The following is a 17944-nucleotide window of genomic DNA, read 5'->3' as shown; positions in this document are numbered from 1 at the left end:
GGAACAAAGTTGAGTTGAGTTGAGGGAAAATCAGGTAAAAAATCAAACTTTGGACCATTTCCCTCATTTAAAATCATTTGGCACAGTGAACCAAAAAAATTGGATGATTATTTTCAACTTCTGCAAAATTTGATTACGGAATTCAGCAATGGTTTTGAAAACTTTCACAAAATGGAATTCCCAATTTTCAACAATCCATTTTGAAGCTTCACATGCACCGGTTCATTTGCAACTGGAGTCGATAGATCTTCAATCGGAAGTATTTCGAAAGAAAAATTGAATGATATTAACGCTCTTACATTTTATACACAATATTCCAAGATTTTGGATAATTACCCGGAATTAAAAAAGCATGCAGCACGCATTCTCTGCATGTTTGGTAGCACCTATTTATATGAGCAGATGTTTTTCGTCAATAAGAACAAACATCGCACAAGACTTACGAATGAACACCTCCAATAAATTCTTAAAATAACTACAACGAATATGATACTTGACATCAATGAACTTGTCAAAAACAAGAGAAGTCAGGTTTCTGGATCCTCGAGCTCAACATAATTACCTACCATCTTTTATAACTTTAATATGATTTTTAACAAGCGTATATTATACACTTATATAATTTAATAAATAAAACGTTATAATAATTCAGTTCATTTTCTTTATTTTTAATCTGGCCCACCTAGGAATTCAACATTTTATATATGGCCCTCTGCAAAATTGAGTTTGACACCTCTGGTAAATAAATATGAAAATGTTCGAAATTAAATAAAAACAACAGTTTTGTAATTCCTTGATGTTTTGTTACAAATTAAATTTCTGAACGCAACCATAATATTTGACGTTTGACAACCAACTAATATGTCGATCCATCCTCTATGTCGATCGATACCTCAGACAAAGAGTGCATACTTCTATGACGCTACGTGCGCTAGAACTTTGTTAACTTCGGTGATAATTTGTGTTGGTGACATTTCAAGTTATGTGCTCTTTTTTATTGATTTTTTGTGATAGTGACACTTTACTGCTAACATGTGAGTATTTTTGCAACAAGATGAAACTTTGGGAATAATAAAGTCGCAGTGGACACCTCAACTGGATTCATCACATTACCCACAGATTTCTGTCACAACACAGACTCAAAAGAGAAGCTTATTCAGCGTGTTTTCCCAAATTTAGCGCAACAGTTCATAATTCATTCATAATAACCATAATTGGCTGGGTGAACGAGCAATATTGGCGGCGAAAAATGAAGATGTCGAGGATCTCAATACGAACATTCAGAATTTTCTTCCGGGACATTTGGTTTCCTTCAAATCAGTCGACACCGTTATGAACCAGGATGTAGTCAATTAAACCACGGAGTTTGTAAATTCACTGGAATTGTCTGGATTACCACCTCATAATTTGCAGTTAAAAGTAGGATCAGTTGTCATCATGCTGCGTAACATTCATCAACCTTAACTGTGCAATGGAACAAGACTGGCTTTGAGAAAAGTGATTAATAACGGATTCACCATTCGATTTTAAACGTTTACAATTTACAAAACAAAAAAAAATTATAGTCTATCAGAAAACTTCAAATTGATTAACAGACTGTATCAATTTAAAAAAGGATTTTTTTGTTTGTTTTAAGTTTATTTTATACAAAAGTTTAGGTCTTTCATTTATCGATTGAAGCAGTACAAAGTCTGCTTGGTCAGAAAGCTACTTATAAAATTTGGTTGGTTATTTCTTCAATTAATGGAAATAAACTTTCTTGTAGGAGCATTGTCTCAAATCTAAAAACAACCAGTAGTCGCTGATAACCAGATCTGGAAAATAGGATAGACGTTGAAGTTGGTCATGGTTTGTAACGATTTTTGACATGATATACTGTCATGGAGAAATAGACTTTTTTATGCACATGGGGCCGTATCTTTTTGATTTCGTTGTTCAATCCGTCTAATAATAGTCACATTTATTTTTGTTTCAAATAATCAATGAACGATGTACCGTGTGTATCTCTAAATACAGACACCATAACCTTGTTAGCCGATTATTGCGGTTTTTAGTCGCTTCGTATTTCTGATAGTAGTGAATCCAAGTTTCTTAAATGTTCAGAGATCGATATCAAAAACCTTTCTAAACAACGCTTTGAATCATCGATTAGTTGTTTTTGTAATAAAATCCTTTTAGAAATTTCGTGACGTCTTTGCGGTTTTCCATAACGATTTTCAGGACTTTTTGGTCGTCCTGATCGTTGAGCATCTTTGGTGTTCAGCGAATAATGGTTGATTATTCTTAAGAAGAGTCGCCATAATTCCAACAAACTATTGATATGAGTAAGCTCGAAATTTGACAGCTATCGTTTCAACGTTACTATTTCAATGTGATTTGTGGTGACCTCTATTACTTAGAGAAGGGACTAATCAAAGTTTTACTAATGTCTAACACCTAGAAAGTGAGGAATGTGATTTTTTAGTGGCGTTTAAAAATTGTTTTACATAAATTTCTATGAACAATAATAATTCTAGATAATAATATTAATTTTATTTTTGGAAATATTTCTAAGAACATCATTTTAATTTGCAATGGCGTACAAAAAATTCGTGGGAAACCTAATTGACTTGTAGTAAAATGTATCTGATTTAATGGTTCACACGTGTTCGTCCTAAAAACTAGAAATTAAATCAACATGTTTCCATAAAATCTGTCAACTATCTGTTAAATAAAGTAATTATATCATTTGCTAAAGTACATAAGAGTAAATTAACGAGAAACCCAACTCATTTAATTGCGTATTCTCAATGATTTCAATAAAAGTGTCTGACAAAATTATTCAAATCAAATCTTCAAAAATAACTTAGTAAAATTTTTTCTAGCGTTATTTTGGCCATTGCAGTAAGAAAATTTTCTACTGCTAGTCTCAATAAATAGTTCCCTGGAAACTACTTTGCATTCGTATTTAATATAAATATGAATACTGTGTCGTTCAAGATTAGGTTCTGAATTAGAGCGAAAATTGTCATCATGATAACACAATTCGCTTGTTTCAACATCTCTTGAAATGAAATAAAACTGCCACAAACAATTCATAGCGTGCCATGTACAACCTTCTGCATACCCAGAAGCCGCAGTTGGCATTTTTTATTTTGTTATCCACGTGTTCGTACTAGAGCAGTTTTGTACCCAGAGTTACTCCCAGATATTTTACAGTTCTAGAGTACGTGAAAGTCTCTACGTTATATTTGGGAACGTTCCATGTTGCACCTCCTAGTGAAAATGAAGAGCTCCGTTTTCCTTGGGTTAATCTTTGGCCTTTCGGACTGGCACCACCTTTTCACCAACCGCAGGCCACAAATAACTTAATCATCAGCGTAAGTCTATATATACAAACCTGCCTTATTTAGATTAGCAATCAAGTCGTCAACAACTAAATACCACAGAGTTGGAGACAATACTCCGCCCTGCAGGCAATCTCGACATCCACATTGTATAATTCAGCCGACACTTGCCCTTATCCATCTAATAAGACGAAAGAACAGTTTTTTTTTCTATCAATATTTTTCTAAATCTATAAGAGCCAGATGGTGTTAGTTCCAATCTCATTTTCAAATATTGAAGCTGTTTTTTATTTTTCTAGAATTATTTCTTTATCCCAATCTTTACTAAATTTAGAAAGTGTTAGATGTACACTTAAGCTTTAATTTTAGCATTATCTTATGCCTTTTAGTTTTTATTGAATAATATGTTCTCCATTTCAGTGTTTTGGTTCTAAACTTTAATATTAATTAATTAATATATCATTTCGAAATTAAGTACATAAAAACATAAAAATTTATTTTCAGAAATGAAAGACAAACAAACATAAGTTTTCAAATGTGAAATTTATAACAGTAAAACTACCTAATTAACTTGAAAATATTATTTTATGTATATTGGGTAATCTGAAGACACGTGTTCACTAAAAAAGGTTACAAAATTTATAAGTAGAAAAGGAGAAAATGATTTTGTGATTGAACAGAAATATTTGGCTTTCGCGCTCAAGTCTGCATAACAGAAACCATATTTAATTTCAAAAAGTTATTTATTAGACTCATTGTCATCAACGTATGGTCAAATATTTGCTCAGCAATTATTTTGTGAATAATAAGTCGTGTACATAATATCGTTATACGTGAAAATAGTACTTCATATGAAAACTATTTTGATGATGAAATTGAAAATTCTCTCTCCTCGTGATGTTTTAAATACATTAACGTTATCGCCAAGTATTTAAATTGATCTGACATATGCGTTTATCAATTTTTATTCAATAGTCACGAATTTGTGAAAAATATGATTTATTACAAATAATGGAATTCCTGCAGAGCTCAGCATTGAATAAATATAGTAAAAACAATACAGCTAGAAAAAATTTATATTATAGTTCATAAATGGCCATTCAGCTCATTCGAAATAATCAATTATTTTCAACCATAATTTTTTCCCTCGCACACAAACCAAACCTTAGAATAATTAAAAAATAAATTTTTTGAAATTTATCCCCTATATTTTAAGAAGCATATTCTGTATCTACACGGAATGGTACATTATAATACTCTAAGCTATGTTTTTTTTCTCAGCTAATTTTTCGGTAATGTTTTCCATGAAGCCAAATAAAATAACTAATTATAAATACCATAATTGTAATTACTAATTAAATTCTAATCAACGTAATTTATTGTGTAAAGAAGGTAGGTGGAATTCAACACCCGAATTCGCTCGTAAAAACAACCTACATCCATTTCTAATTTTTATTTTTAAAATACATCTCAACAGGTCTGAGAACTTGGAATGTTTTATATTCCAATAGCAGAAAAGCAAGGGCATTGAGTTTCTTCGCCATCACGAAAGGTTAAGAGACACCCGAAAACAGGTCCGGCCTTGCTATATTTTACTCCAAATTAAACTGTGTTAATTTACATGCCAGTTTTTTAATTTTGTTGAACTCTTTCAACGTTTAAACAGCATTGGAAAGTGTTTTTAAAATGTTGAAATTATTTCGGTTTCAAAAAAATACCTCATTTTACTTACTTTTTAAGGATTAACTGGAGGCTGCTTTCTAATACAAATGTAAAGCAATAAACATAAACAGTATGGTTAATTTGATGCAATCAAAATATGAAATTAAAAAAAAAACGAAATACTATATGATTTTTATATTCTTTGAATTTAAAAAAATAGATTCTAAAATTTTGGTACCGATTTTACAACCCAATGTATTGTTTGTTTTACACAGTTCAATTATATCAAATATTTTTTTTATTGAAAAAGGTATATTTAATAAAAAGATAACTTTCAAGAGAAATTTCAAGTTGAAACAACCGTTGTTGTTGTATGGGCCCTTATATACAAAATGACTGCTACGTGTAGCCACATGAAATTAATAATTATAGGAAAAACATTTTTAAAAGCGTTAAAATATCAGATTTTTATTATGATCACCTACACATAATTTCTTATATTCTCATATGAATACTGGGTCAACAATCTTAATATGTTAAAAATAGATATCAATTAATACAAAATTGGATTCTCTCCAATTAGAAATTGGATATCTTAAGATGCCACCAAAATAAACAATTCGTTGGGATCCCATAGTCTACTTGGATAAATATGCTGCAAGTTTTTGGAAAATTGATAGACCCAACCAGCTTTTTATGAAACACTATAAATTACAAGAACTATATTTGTATTTCCACAAAAAATGTTGTGGACATACTTAAACATCAAGAAAATTTTACAAAAATTGTCGAATTAATGACATTTGCACTACATTTTGTGATTAGTAGTTTAATAATTATTTAATAATAGCCTGTCAGTTTATTTATACCTAGCTTAAAATGAAAAAAAGTAGATATACAGTTAAATAACTGTCATTGTTTATTTATTGTAATTTTTGAAGGTTAAAAAGTTTGGTCAGGTAGGTTTTTAGGACAACAGTAGAACAAAATGGTAGAAAAACAACAATAACTAACGTAAACATACTTCTTTTTACATAAGACAAATACACATTAATATGTAATTAAATAACATTATCTACTTAAGAGAATGATAAAACATTACTGAAACTAAAACATATAAAAAACAAAATAAAGTAATTTCCTAATTATACCTGCATTAAATCTAAAAAACTATTATAAACAAGACCTTAATAAAATAATGACGTATCAAAAATTGATTAACTATCAAAAATTTAAAGAGATTTTTACTAATTTTCACTAATTGTCCAATAGCTGAACTGCAATAAATATTTACAGGTATATATAACAAAAATCTACATTTTAGAGGTAGGTGTGGTTCAATAAGTAAAAGAACTAATTATTGGAGGATATACTGAAACAATTAAAACTATCTTTTAAATAATGCAAACTGATATAAAAACGATTAGTAATGAAAACCACTCTGTAATACTTGTCAACAATGTTGTTTACATATAAAAATGAATATGTAATACCTACTGAACCAAGCTTTTTAAAATAACTACTGAATTTCACAAACATCCTACTTGATAGTTAAGGAGGTTATGTTGATAGAAATAAAATACCTACTTCTAAATTGTGTACATACAATAGCTGGCAGACCTTCCTTGCGCGTTGTTTTTTACATAAACTTCGACAAATCATCAAAAAATATATAAAAATGAGTTTTGTTCACGTTTTCAATAAGCACTATATAGCAAGGCCGTCCCTGGAGCGGCCAATTTGACCTGGATAACCTGTACTAGATTCTTTAACAGGTACCTACTCACTTTAAATAATACACCTGTCCTTCTGGGGTGCGAGCTTGTTCCCATCCGGGAGGCAAGGGGGTATTATCTTCTGTTTTACTAGCCACGTCGTAAGATCTTTGTTTTATATGATGAACGGGTGCCTGTTGCTGCCCTACGGCATACGTTTGTTGAAGAGATGCTGGAGAACTATGTGCCCTATGATGTGCAGTTTGTAATGGTACGGAATTCACGGAGGTGGCACCTGTAGCGCCACCTCCAAATGCGGAATCCACTGAATTTTCGCGAGAGTGATTTATAGATTTTGATCCCGTGGATGGCGGGTTAAAAAACGAATCCGGGAGTTTTCGCATACTCCATGGCACCTGTAAAGGTCTTTTTGAATCTGGTTTTAAAACGCTGTCAAATAGTGCTTGTAAGTCCGTTTCAGAGTCTTGATCAACTCTTACAACTTGTTTAGCTTCGTCTTGATTTAGTGCCATTGTTATAATAAGGCACTACTTGGCCACTGAACACAGTGTTTATTTGAAAAAATCACCCAGTTCTCACTGACATAAAACACCACTACAAAACACTACCTTCTAACTTTCAAAATTTCTACCGTGAATCCGCGACAACGATTATGCTGGGACTAATTGTTTTTGGCCTGTTGCTTCGCCCGACCGCTTATCCCCGAGATTTGGGGGACGCGGGAACTGTCACCACGAGTGAGATGGAACGGACCCGGTAATCCTGCGCTATTTGTACACAGTGTTTCTCTTGCCTCCGCTCTGAGCGTATTACAAATAGATAGGCTGACAACAATAAAACATCGAGTGGTCTCCTTCCACTCGAACTCGATTAACAATCTCTATTTCATTCGATTATTTGACGGATATGTGATCTTTCTGCATCGCCATAGAAAAACCATAAACATAAGAAATTTATTTATAATCAAATATGCCACTAACTAATAACAAGAATAAAACAACAAAACTTTCTGGCATCTCACTTCCTAGTTCCACATATTGTTTACTAATTTGATGGAAAAATATGGAAAAATTGTTACATGGTGTTTCGATTCTAGTTATTCGATCTTGAAGTATCGATTTGGATTGAATAAAGTATATTAATACTCTTTTGGGTTTGTGTTATTTTTCAATTTTTTATTGGTGTAAATTAGTTTTTTATTGATAAAATATCCAATAAAATAAATGAAAAAAGTAAATGTTTGTCAGTATTCAACTTTATGGATGATGCTATGAATTATGTCAATAGCGGCCATAGATAAATGAAACGTCAAGTTCTCACCATAATGAGAAAATATATATCCAACATGTTGTTTATGTCTGGAAAATACCAAATCATTCTTTGGTAGTTAACTTTATGACATTTAGTCATGCTCACACAAGAAGGTAGTCTACATTCTAATTTATTTTGACGTCATTCCTAAAATCGAAGAAGTTGGTTGCGAAAATATGGCTAGAAACAACGTGGAATGACGTTGCGTGGCGATAAGACGTGTTATGAAAATGAAATAGAACACTTGTCACTTCATCTAACCAAATCACCACATTCACAAATTGTATTCTGTAGAGTGAAGTGTTCGTTATAAAAATAATTATTTGTGCTAAAGTGTAACAGAAGCGAATTACAAATATGTCCAAATCACAAAATAAAGGCTTCACGAAAGAAGAAGAATTATTATTACAAGATTTCAGTAGAAATGTTTCAACAAAATCTTCAGCATTGTTTTACGGCAATGCCCTAATTGTATCTGCGGTTCCAATATGGTTATTTTGGAGGATACATATGATTGATTTGTATTCATCATTAATAGTATTTGCTATGGTCACAGCAATATCCACATATTTATTAGCGATGGCTTACAGAAACACAAAATTTACTTTAAAACATAAAATTGCCGTTAAAAGAGAAGAAGCCGTTACTAGAGATTTGACCAAAAAGCTAGCAGATGATAAGAAAATGAGCAAAAAAGAGAAAGACGAAAGAATACTATGGAAGAAGAATGAAGTAGCAGACTTTGAAGCGACCACTTTCTCCATCTTCTATAACAATGCATTATTTTTGGCTATTGTGATTCTGGCTAGTTTCTACTTACTTCAGTCATTCACTCCAGCTGTAAATTACACTCTTTCCATTGGAATCACATCAGCATTGTTGGCATTATTATCAACTGGTTCTCAGTAGTCTAATGTCTAACATAGCTGTTAAGTATTTCTTGTAAAGTGCTTTTGAACATGCCAGTTGGCATAGTAGATTTATAACAATATAAATGGCCTTTTTCATTAAATGAAACATTAAGTTCTCTCCAACATGATTATTTTTATTTGTATAGTTCTTATTGGTTAATAAAAAGACTAATTACTTTAAAATTTAAAAAAATTTTGTTACAGGTTCTTTTTGGATTATATTTATTTTGTTTATTATTAAATTCTTTCCATAACATGTGTTTTTATTTAAAAAAATTTTAAAATATGAAGTTAGCACAAAATTATTCAAGTTATTACTGCTTGTGTTTATGTTGACTTCCAGGAAATGAAGTTAAATCTAGTGTTTCAAAAAGTAAGAAATTTCAAAGAATGTACTTTGTTCAAGTCAACAACAGGAGTATCGCATTAAATTACCATAAAAGAATGGTACCAATGAATTGATATTTCAGTAAAATAATATTGATGTAAATTTGAATTTAAATTCCAACCATTAAAAGTTGATATTTTGCTATGCACTCTTATGTATTTTTATGACTTTACAAAAAAAGAAGTTACTTCTTTATTAAGAATAAAAGAAAAAACAAAACTCAAAATCTCAATTTATATAATAACAGTTACAAATAAATAACTATAAGTCTCTTGAAAAAAGTTAAAATAAAAACAATCTAATAATGTTTCTGTATATTACTCATCATCATGATCAATTCTGTAGGGACCAGGACAATTTTCCTCGAGGTCTTTGATATCAATACCCGTAATTACACAATAAATACAGTATAAGTGTTTCTTTCTGAGATAGTCTATTAATGTGAACAAATTCTCTTCACTGATATTTGTCTCAAATTCCTCATCGTCACTACTACTGTCTGTATCTTCATAAATCTCATCTCTCTCCAATTTCTTTCTTTTTTTGATAGTGTCTCTAGTCCAAAAGAAATCTTCAATAGGATCTTTGACTTTCTGAAAACAATGTTTGTATCAAATTTATACAAAGAAATGGCATATGTATGGAGATATGTATTTATATCACCATAGTTTTTTTCAAACAATTTCCTTACTGTCTTGTGTAGAATTATATTTTTAATAAAATATGCAAGTATCTATAATGTAAATTCATTATCCTCAATTTATCAGACAAATATATAAAATAAAAATTATAAAGGTAATGTAATAAATACATAAAAATATTTGAATGTATTTATAGCCACATTTAAAAAATAAAATACAGTATCCTTTCCACTGTTTCAGTTTTAATAAATTTGTATATTTTGTGATGACTAGAAATGTTGCTGAGGCAATTTTAACAGTAAAAAAGTATCAAAGAAAAGGAGCGAAGATAATTAACTTCAAATATAAGTTATACGAAAAGTTTTTGTCAATTTCAACTGAGTACAATTTGACTCCTGATGTTGATTAACTTCAAACTAATTTAAATTAATAATTCTATCTTTCAATGTGTTAATTGTATTAAATATTCCTCAACAATACACAATAATTCAAAACCGATTTGATTTCATAATCCTATACTGCAGTTGGTTATTAAAAATAGATGTATACTTACAGCTCGAAAATCTAATTCTTCACATATTTTCTGTGCTTTAAAGAAATCTTTTCTCATTTGTGCTAAGTTCTTTCTTTCTTTATTGGCTAAGTGGAACTGAGTTTCATAATGCCTTAAATAACTTATTTTCCTTTGCTGTTTTTTATTTAACACTTCCTTTAGATGAGATTCACGACCAATACCTGATGTTCCTTGTTTTATAACAATATCAATAGGTTCCTTTATGCCACTTTTATTTTTTCCAAGACTTTCTCCATGTTTAAAACCCATTTTTTCCAGTAATTTGAATCCTTTATTTTCGTCAGATATGGCAGTATTTAAGCCCATTTCTCGGTTTTCTCTTTCAAGTTCTACTAAGGATTTTTGTCGTTTATTTGAGGCTTCAATTTTCTTTTTAAACACATCCATTTTACGTTTTTCTCTATTAAATAAAAGACTTGGACGTACGTCATCTTTGCTGAAATTAGAATGTAAAAAATTTATATTGTTTTATCTTCATAGCTTACCTATCCACCAAAACTTTAAACGACATATAATCATCTTCAGAATCCGACATAATTACTAACTTACATATATAATGTACAAAAGATTTAATGGATTGATTAATTTACGTTTTGAACATTGATAAAGCACGATCCTTATGAACATTTCTCTCAAAGAAACAAAACAAATCGTTTGCAGGAGTTAAAAATTTCATGAGTTAAAACTCAATTTGATAAAAAGATACTAATGGTGCATTCCACTATCAACATTCACACTTGAAATCATCGAGTATATAATCTTAGCCTGAAATACTCTTTAGAGCGCTCCACATTGCGACTACGATCGTTGTGGTCGCAGCTAAAACGTCATTCATGACGTAATGAATAACGTTAACGACGACTCTCGTCAAGAGATAGGTCGAAGTTAGCGTTGCAAGAATTAGTGGAATTTTCAAAATTCGAGCAACGCAAATTGCAACCATGAGAATCTATCTCATTATTTGATGCGTTATCGAATATCCGAAGTACTTTTGAAGCATTCTTAAAACTTATGCTTTATTTTTTCTGTTTTGCCAATCGTTAATATTTATCTCAATACTTAAAACACCTCTTAAGCCATTTCACTTGAGTTTACGATTATACTGGACTAAGGCGAACGAGAAAGATCGTGGTCGTGAACGTGATTGTTGTGAGTGCTTAGTGGAATGCACTGTTGTTTGTGAACCATAGAATTCAGTCGACATAAACATTGAACTGATCTTTATGTTCCTAATAAGATGGTGACGGGCAGGGACTCCAAATCGTAGTATATGTTCTGTGCAAGGATTCTTCCACAAAGAATGCTTGGGTGACGGGTTCCAGCCAGTTCAAACTGTATAGTAAATTTGACATAATATTCAATATTATATAATAATTTTGAATATATCAATAATATTATCCTTATAATGTACCTATGCAGATATAATAGATTGATTGTCGATAGGTAATATTTGATCAGTCTTTTTGAAATTGCAAGAAAAGTAATACGTTTTTTAGGTTGTTATAAAAATACTTTTATGTATATTATGTCACACAGCACATCCAATAATAGTATATTTGGTAAAAATAGTTATAAGCAGTTAGAGTGGAAAAAATAAAGAGAGAAACCACCAAGTGCGTAATTTGCAACTCTTGTTACGTGTCGTTATCTACTTCATTAAAAAGGTTTATTTGGGGCCTCTGTTCGGATTTCAGTGATAATATATAATCGTTTTCACTTGACGAGATATTTATATTTCAATGAAGCTTATTTGATCACTCACATTTTTTAATTATTGAATGACTGATGTTTTTATTGCAATATTGGCAGATTAAAATTATACAATTCTAGACAAGGAGCAAATTGGGACACGTGTGAGGTGACGCAGCACAGCACGAGTCTTGTCACGCTAACTGACACGTGCTATACGTATCCCAATTTGCGCAATCAATATCACTCATTTTAGTTGTAATTGTAAATTGTCCACTGGTTTTTCTCTTCGATAGAATAAATTTCTTCTTAATGAAGGAATAAAACAACATTTCCTCCTCAGCATTATCCGATTCTGATTCAGAACTTAAGTACAATAACAGCAATTGTTTATTCGATTGTCAAAAATGTCAGACATCTTTTGATGCCTGCTAGTCGCGAACTACCAATCAAATCCAAACCCCTTCGTTTCCTATTTGAAAACGCATGTCTCAATATGAGGATCACCACGCAGCACGTGTAGCATGTACGAGTCCTGTCTCTCGTGTCACGCTACCTCACACGTGTTATACGTATCCCAATTTGTGCCTCACCTAATGTATGCTGCTAAAATTGATTAAATTAGCATTATTTTGTATAAAAGTATAGTTGAATTTGTCTCTTTGTTACTAGGTCTTTTGCCAGAACTCGTATTATATAAATATACTACGATAATAATCATTCGGAAATACACGATTTGAAAATTGTTTTATGAAAAACGTCATGCTATTCTCGATATTGAATAACTTTGGAATAAAATTTTTTGAAGAAAATAGTCCAAAAATGAAATGAAGTAGATTATTGGAATTTCGAAATGAGTTTTACTATAAACATCTATTATGATCGTGATATAAGGAATTGAAAACGTTTCCAGTTCAAGATATTTATTCATGAAGTACTATAAACCACATATACTGTTTTCAATCCAAAAATCAAACATTTTTATAGTGCCTTATATATTTCGAGATGTCATATAATTTTGGATTTTTTAAATAACTTCCGTTCATCGTCCAGACTAGTAAGCACCACACCACTACGGTAATATTTATTAAAAGTATAAATTATTTGGCACATATTAAATCGTTTCTCCTTTTGGTTTTTTCTAATCCTTTGAGTACTGAATTATTTGAAGACTTTCATGCATATATAACGGATTTAATGATAATAAATACTTATATTGGTGATATAAATATATTTTTCAAAAAACATTCCAATAACAAAATGTGGAATAAGTGTATAAATGGCACAAAATAAAAATATTTATAAAGAACAAGAACTAGCTGTCGGTAAATACAGAGGTATATGGTACTGTTTGCACTGCCAAGTGGTTTCTTTTCTTATTCTATGTTTATAATATACGCGGCACCGTTTTGTAGGGTGTTTCTTTTATTCTGTTGCCGGAAAATTTACCCAATTTTTGGCGCATCGATACTTGAAGAACGCCCACGGGTATTATAATTTGGCAGGACCACTTGCGCCAATAATTCTTCAGCGATTTTTAAACGAAATTGGACAAGGTCTGTTTTGGTTCCACTATTGACTTTATTATGTAGATCATGTGAATTTTCTCATAAAAAGGAAAGCACATTAGCAATTGGTCCTGTTTATAAACGCCTTCCATACCTGTATTATGTTTTTTTTCTTAAAAATTGGTTGTGCCACTTCTAGGACAACACTCTCAGGCGCCGGTATATCAGTTGCCGGTATTTTGTCTGTGCCAACATAGATTTTAAAACGAATACAATAATCTGATAAAGACTCGCAAAGTTTATAAATTTTTATTCCAAATCGCGCTCGTTTCAATTGATTGGACTGAATAGAACTCAAACGTCCTTTGAATTTGACAAGAGATTCATCTAAGAGATTCTGCGCTTTCTAAAGTATAAAAATTGTCGTATGTAGTTTTCAGATAATCAACTAAATTTCTGTTATGATCATTTTTACTCAACTTTTCCTTGTCTGTAAAGGAATCGTATGATATCGAAAAACGTATCCTCTGGCATAGTGGCTGAGAAAAATTGGAGTATTTATTATAGTTCTTTTCGACCAATATGAACTCAATTTAGATTTTTTTATTTGATATATAAGAATACATAATGCAATATATCCTTTCATTACTGGAAACTACTTTAGGTTTCGTTTATTTGCACATTGTTTCACAATTATTTGTCTGATATATCTATTCGTTTCTTCTACTGTCATTTTCCAAAAAAATAACTTGGTCGAACCCTTTCAATGGTGTAGGATTATCACCTAATCTACGCAGGTACAAAACATTGATTCTAGCTATTTCTTGAAATTATTTTATTTCAGCAAGATTTTCTTTTTCGTCCCAAATCCATTGTTCTTGCAATTGTTCGATAGATGATTCACTATCGCTCGATTAAAGCAGCGTACGTTTTTGACGTACTGGTATATTTTCAGTTATCGTTAGTATAAAAAAAACAGGGATAAAATAATAATAAGTGGAATTAACTTTATTTGCAACTGTAAAATGTCAAAAACCAACGACAGGAAATTGTTTGCGATCAACGCCAAATGGTTGGAGTACTTAAAAAAAATCAACGCCTGCTTCTCTAATTCAGATGACAAGTCAGACTCGTCCACCATAACTTCACCCAAGTAAACGGATGACGAGTCTCACTCGTCAAATGTACTCAAAGGGTTGATAAAAGGATACAGTTTTGCATAACTAATGATCAATCAAGGTATGTGATAACTAATTGACTCACGACTCTTGCTTACCTATATAACCGTCAGCACTTATGGAATAGAAAGGAGAAGATCTATGATTTTAATGGATATATATGTTTATTGTATAAATAATGTTTTTCAAATAAAATACAATAGAAGAACTAAACAAAATTTATTTGATCATTTTTTTTTCGTAAATTCTAATACTGCTTAAAGTACAAAAATTGAGGATAGAAGTTTCTTAAAAATGTGAAACTAGTACGAGTATTAAATATAACATTAGATATAAAAAAAGTCACTTTTTTGTAATAACACATTGAATAGGTAATAATTATTAAATAAATAATATCAGTTCTGTTACTATATAAAAGTATTTTTCTTTTTTTTTTTATTTTTTCTTTGAGTCAACACCTACAGATTGTTTAGTGATGACCCATTTTGAATGCAGTGATATGTGGGAATAAGGGCAAGGGACAAGAAAAGACGACCTGAAGAGCTATAACAAATGTTTATTTTAAATGAATGACATGGGCTACAACTATAACGATGAACCTCACACTCAGATTGACACACACACTCAATCGAGACCGAGATCTGAATGTAGAATAATGCACAAAACCCTTGTTGGCCTATCTAACATTCAAAGTTTAGAGAAAAATACTTATGACAAAAAAATATCACCATTTACCCTGTGCAAGTCTCTGTTGTTGTCAAATGCAAGTGACCAACTGTACTCAAGCGGACAGACTTGCTAGGTACTAGCTGAACATATGGTACAGGTACACAACATGAAAACACACTGACGTAAACCAATCAGAATCCTCCCAAATAGGGTGGGTAGCCTGGCGGATGAGTCGGTGTAGCTTGGGGGTAACTATAATATGGATAGTTTGGACTTGGAACATGCAAACCTGGTGCATAGCTCTGAGCATACGGTATTTGTGGGTAACCAATGGGCATTGGTTCATAGTGACCACTCCACGTTGGAGTAGGATACAGGGGGTACCCTGAACTTGGGGGATAATTATATGGAATAGGACTAGCCCTAGATGAGGATGATACATTATAATTATTGAACTGGCCGGCATATTGGTCAGGTGCTTCACTTAATGGAGCATCACCTTCAGTTATACTTGGTATTTGATCTACTAAAGATTCCAAACCCGATAAACTTTTAGTAGCAATATCTTGTGTTTGTCTTGGAGATGGATATTGTTCTGGTTGATGAGGGGGATCCATATTATACGATTGGTAATGATAATGAGCTTGCTCACTATTTGTCGAAGGAGCTGGACTCCCCAAACGACATTCAGCTTCTTCTGCCATGCTTGTAGGAGGTTCAAAATCTGGAGGACCAATAGGGGAAGCGGGCGATCCCAATTGTTCAGAACTAATTGCCGCACTTATTTCTGAGCTTAAGTCAGAATGAGTGAAGGGTTGGGAATGAGGTCTTGGGGATTGACTGTAAGGGGGTCGAGGGGACTGGCTATATGTGGGACGAGGAGACTGACTATACTGTGGTCTGGGGGACTGACTATATTGTGGTCGTGGTGACTGACTATACTGAGGTCTAGGAGACTGACTATATTGTGGTCTTGGAGAATTTGTATAGGGAGGTCTAGGTGACTGACTATAAGGAGGTCGGGGCGATTGAGTGTATGCTTGTGGGGGTTGAGGAGCATAAAGGTTTCCAGACCCATTGGGTGGAGTCATAGCTGGGCCCATTTGATAGAAATTGTTGGGAGACTGGATTGGAGATGGGTTTGAATAACACTGAGATAAATTGGTCGATGTATTATCTGGTGGATTTAAGTCCATATTTTCAACCTTAACCTTTTTAGGCCGGCCTCTTTTTTTCTTTGGAAAATCACAGTTATTATTCTGAGTAGAGGGAGGTTTCCGAACTACTGGTTTTGGAGGAGATTCTTCACCTTCTACTTTTATTTTTTTCGGTCTACCTCTCTTCTTTTTACACGGTATAATTGTACCATCTTCATTTTGGATCACAGCATTACTTATGTCAGTGAGCTCTGGAGAAAATGGATCTGGCTTTGGTTCTGCTTCGTAGCACGACTTTAAACTTGGTTCAGAAAATACCATTTCGTTTTCATCGATTTCCGTTATCAAACCGTTCAAATAATCACGGAATTTTTTCAATGCCGCATAAAAAGGAACCTTGTCAGCAGCTCTTGGCAGTTGGGCACACCTTGCACTTGAAGATGGCATCACCCACATGTGCTGTAAAAATATTTACTCTAATTACATCAAATGAAAGCATTTTATTTGAAAAAAAATTGAAGTTACCATAATTATTGAACTAGAATAATTTGTATCAGTGAACTAGCTTTGATTAACATAATAGTTAGTAATAATTAAACTTTATTGTAGGTATTTTAACGGTATTTCGAGAGAATTAATAGTTTTTTCTCAATCATATTGCTCAATATATTTTCTACATAAGGGATAACTCGACGAACTCAGACTGTTATTATCTACTATTAACATCAATTATTCTGCACTTCTACATTTAGTAATTCCTCCAATAGATTTTAAATAAATTTTAAACATGACAACATAACCCTGGAAGTGCCATCACATAATTTTACCAGAAATTATAACGGAAATTGATAATATTAAAAAAGGCAAGTCCTGGCATATGAAAATGACGCAGTGCTCATAACCAGAACAAAACAGGAACTACAGAAAATGTTTTTACTATTTGAAAAGATAGCAAAAAGATATGGCCTACGTGTCAACGAACAAGACCAAGTATATGGAAGTGGGCAACGACTTTTGAAGTGACAACCAATTAAAGATCACAACAGAGCAAAACAAAGAGTTCCGGTTTGAAGTTTGAATACCTGGGAGTAACTGTAACAAATGAATGAGACGAAATTGAAGAAATCGAAGAAAGATTGACAAAAGGCAATAATACAGTTGTAGCTCTAGGAAACCTATCAAGGTCCAAAGATA

The 17944-nt window shown here is 32.0% G+C and overlaps 4 protein-coding genes across 7 annotated transcripts in view; 1 reads left to right on the top strand and 3 right to left on the bottom strand.

Moving 5' to 3' along the window:
- The window catches only part of LOC130897101 (transcriptional coactivator YAP1-A), a 135215-nt gene extending 127619 nt beyond the window's left edge, over window positions 1-7596 (bottom strand). For both annotated transcript variants that reach the window (XM_057806113.1, XM_057806831.1), the window contains exon 1: window positions 6776-7596. In XM_057806113.1, coding sequence (XP_057662096.1) covers window positions 6776-7236 — 461 coding nt within the window. In that variant the 5' untranslated portion in view covers window positions 7237-7596. The remainder of the gene's footprint in view (window positions 1-6775) is intronic.
- Window positions 7597-8264: 668 nt separating this feature from the next.
- LOC130897991 (translocon-associated protein subunit gamma) lies at window positions 8265-9069 on the top strand. The gene has a single exon (XM_057807005.1). It carries the CDS (start codon window positions 8393-8395, stop codon window positions 8942-8944), a length of 552 nt encoding a protein of 183 aa, XP_057662988.1. The 5' UTR covers window positions 8265-8392; the 3' UTR covers window positions 8945-9069.
- Window positions 9070-9554: 485 nt separating this feature from the next.
- LOC130897984 (G patch domain-containing protein 11) lies at window positions 9555-11284 on the bottom strand. Its single transcript, XM_057806993.1, has 3 exons — window positions 11035-11284; window positions 10529-10985; window positions 9555-9927 (listed from the first exon to the last, which is right to left on the bottom strand). Exons 1-3 carry the CDS (start codon window positions 11082-11084, stop codon window positions 9652-9654), a joined length of 783 nt encoding a protein of 260 aa, XP_057662976.1. The 5' UTR covers window positions 11085-11284; the 3' UTR covers window positions 9555-9651.
- Window positions 11285-15126: 3842 nt separating this feature from the next.
- Window positions 15127-17944, bottom strand: part of LOC130897887 (uncharacterized) — a 35771-nt gene continuing 32953 nt past the window's right edge. For all 3 annotated transcript variants that reach the window (XM_057810807.1, XM_057816536.1, XM_057815740.1), the window contains one exon: window positions 15127-17209. In XM_057810807.1, the coding sequence (XP_057666790.1) occupies window positions 15785-17209 (1425 nt within the window). In that variant the 3' untranslated portion in view covers window positions 15127-15784. The remainder of the gene's footprint in view (window positions 17210-17944) is intronic.

This window comes from Diorhabda carinulata, chromosome 1 (genome assembly GCF_026250575.1).
Source record: "Diorhabda carinulata isolate Delta chromosome 1, icDioCari1.1, whole genome shotgun sequence".
Lineage (NCBI taxonomy): Eukaryota > Metazoa > Arthropoda > Insecta > Coleoptera > Chrysomelidae > Diorhabda > Diorhabda carinulata.
The sequence above is the reverse complement of the archived record's forward strand: the minus strand, read 5'-3'. Positions and strand labels throughout refer to the sequence as shown.

Coding starts and splice junctions, on each gene's coding strand:
- LOC130897984 (XM_057806993.1), bottom strand. CDS start 11,084: ATGTCGGATTCTGAAGATGATTATATGTCGTTTAAAGTTTTGGTGGAT. Junction 10,986..11,034: donor TTTAAAGTTTTGGTGGATAG/GTAAGCTATGAA, acceptor TTCTAATTTCAG/CAAAGATGACGTACGTCCAA. Junction 9,928..10,528: donor AAGAATTAGATTTTCGAGCT/GTAAGTATACAT, acceptor CATTGTTTTCAG/AAAGTCAAAGATCCTATTGA.
- LOC130897991 (XM_057807005.1), top strand. CDS start 8,393: ATGTCCAAATCACAAAATAAAGGCTTCACGAAAGAAGAAGAATTATTA.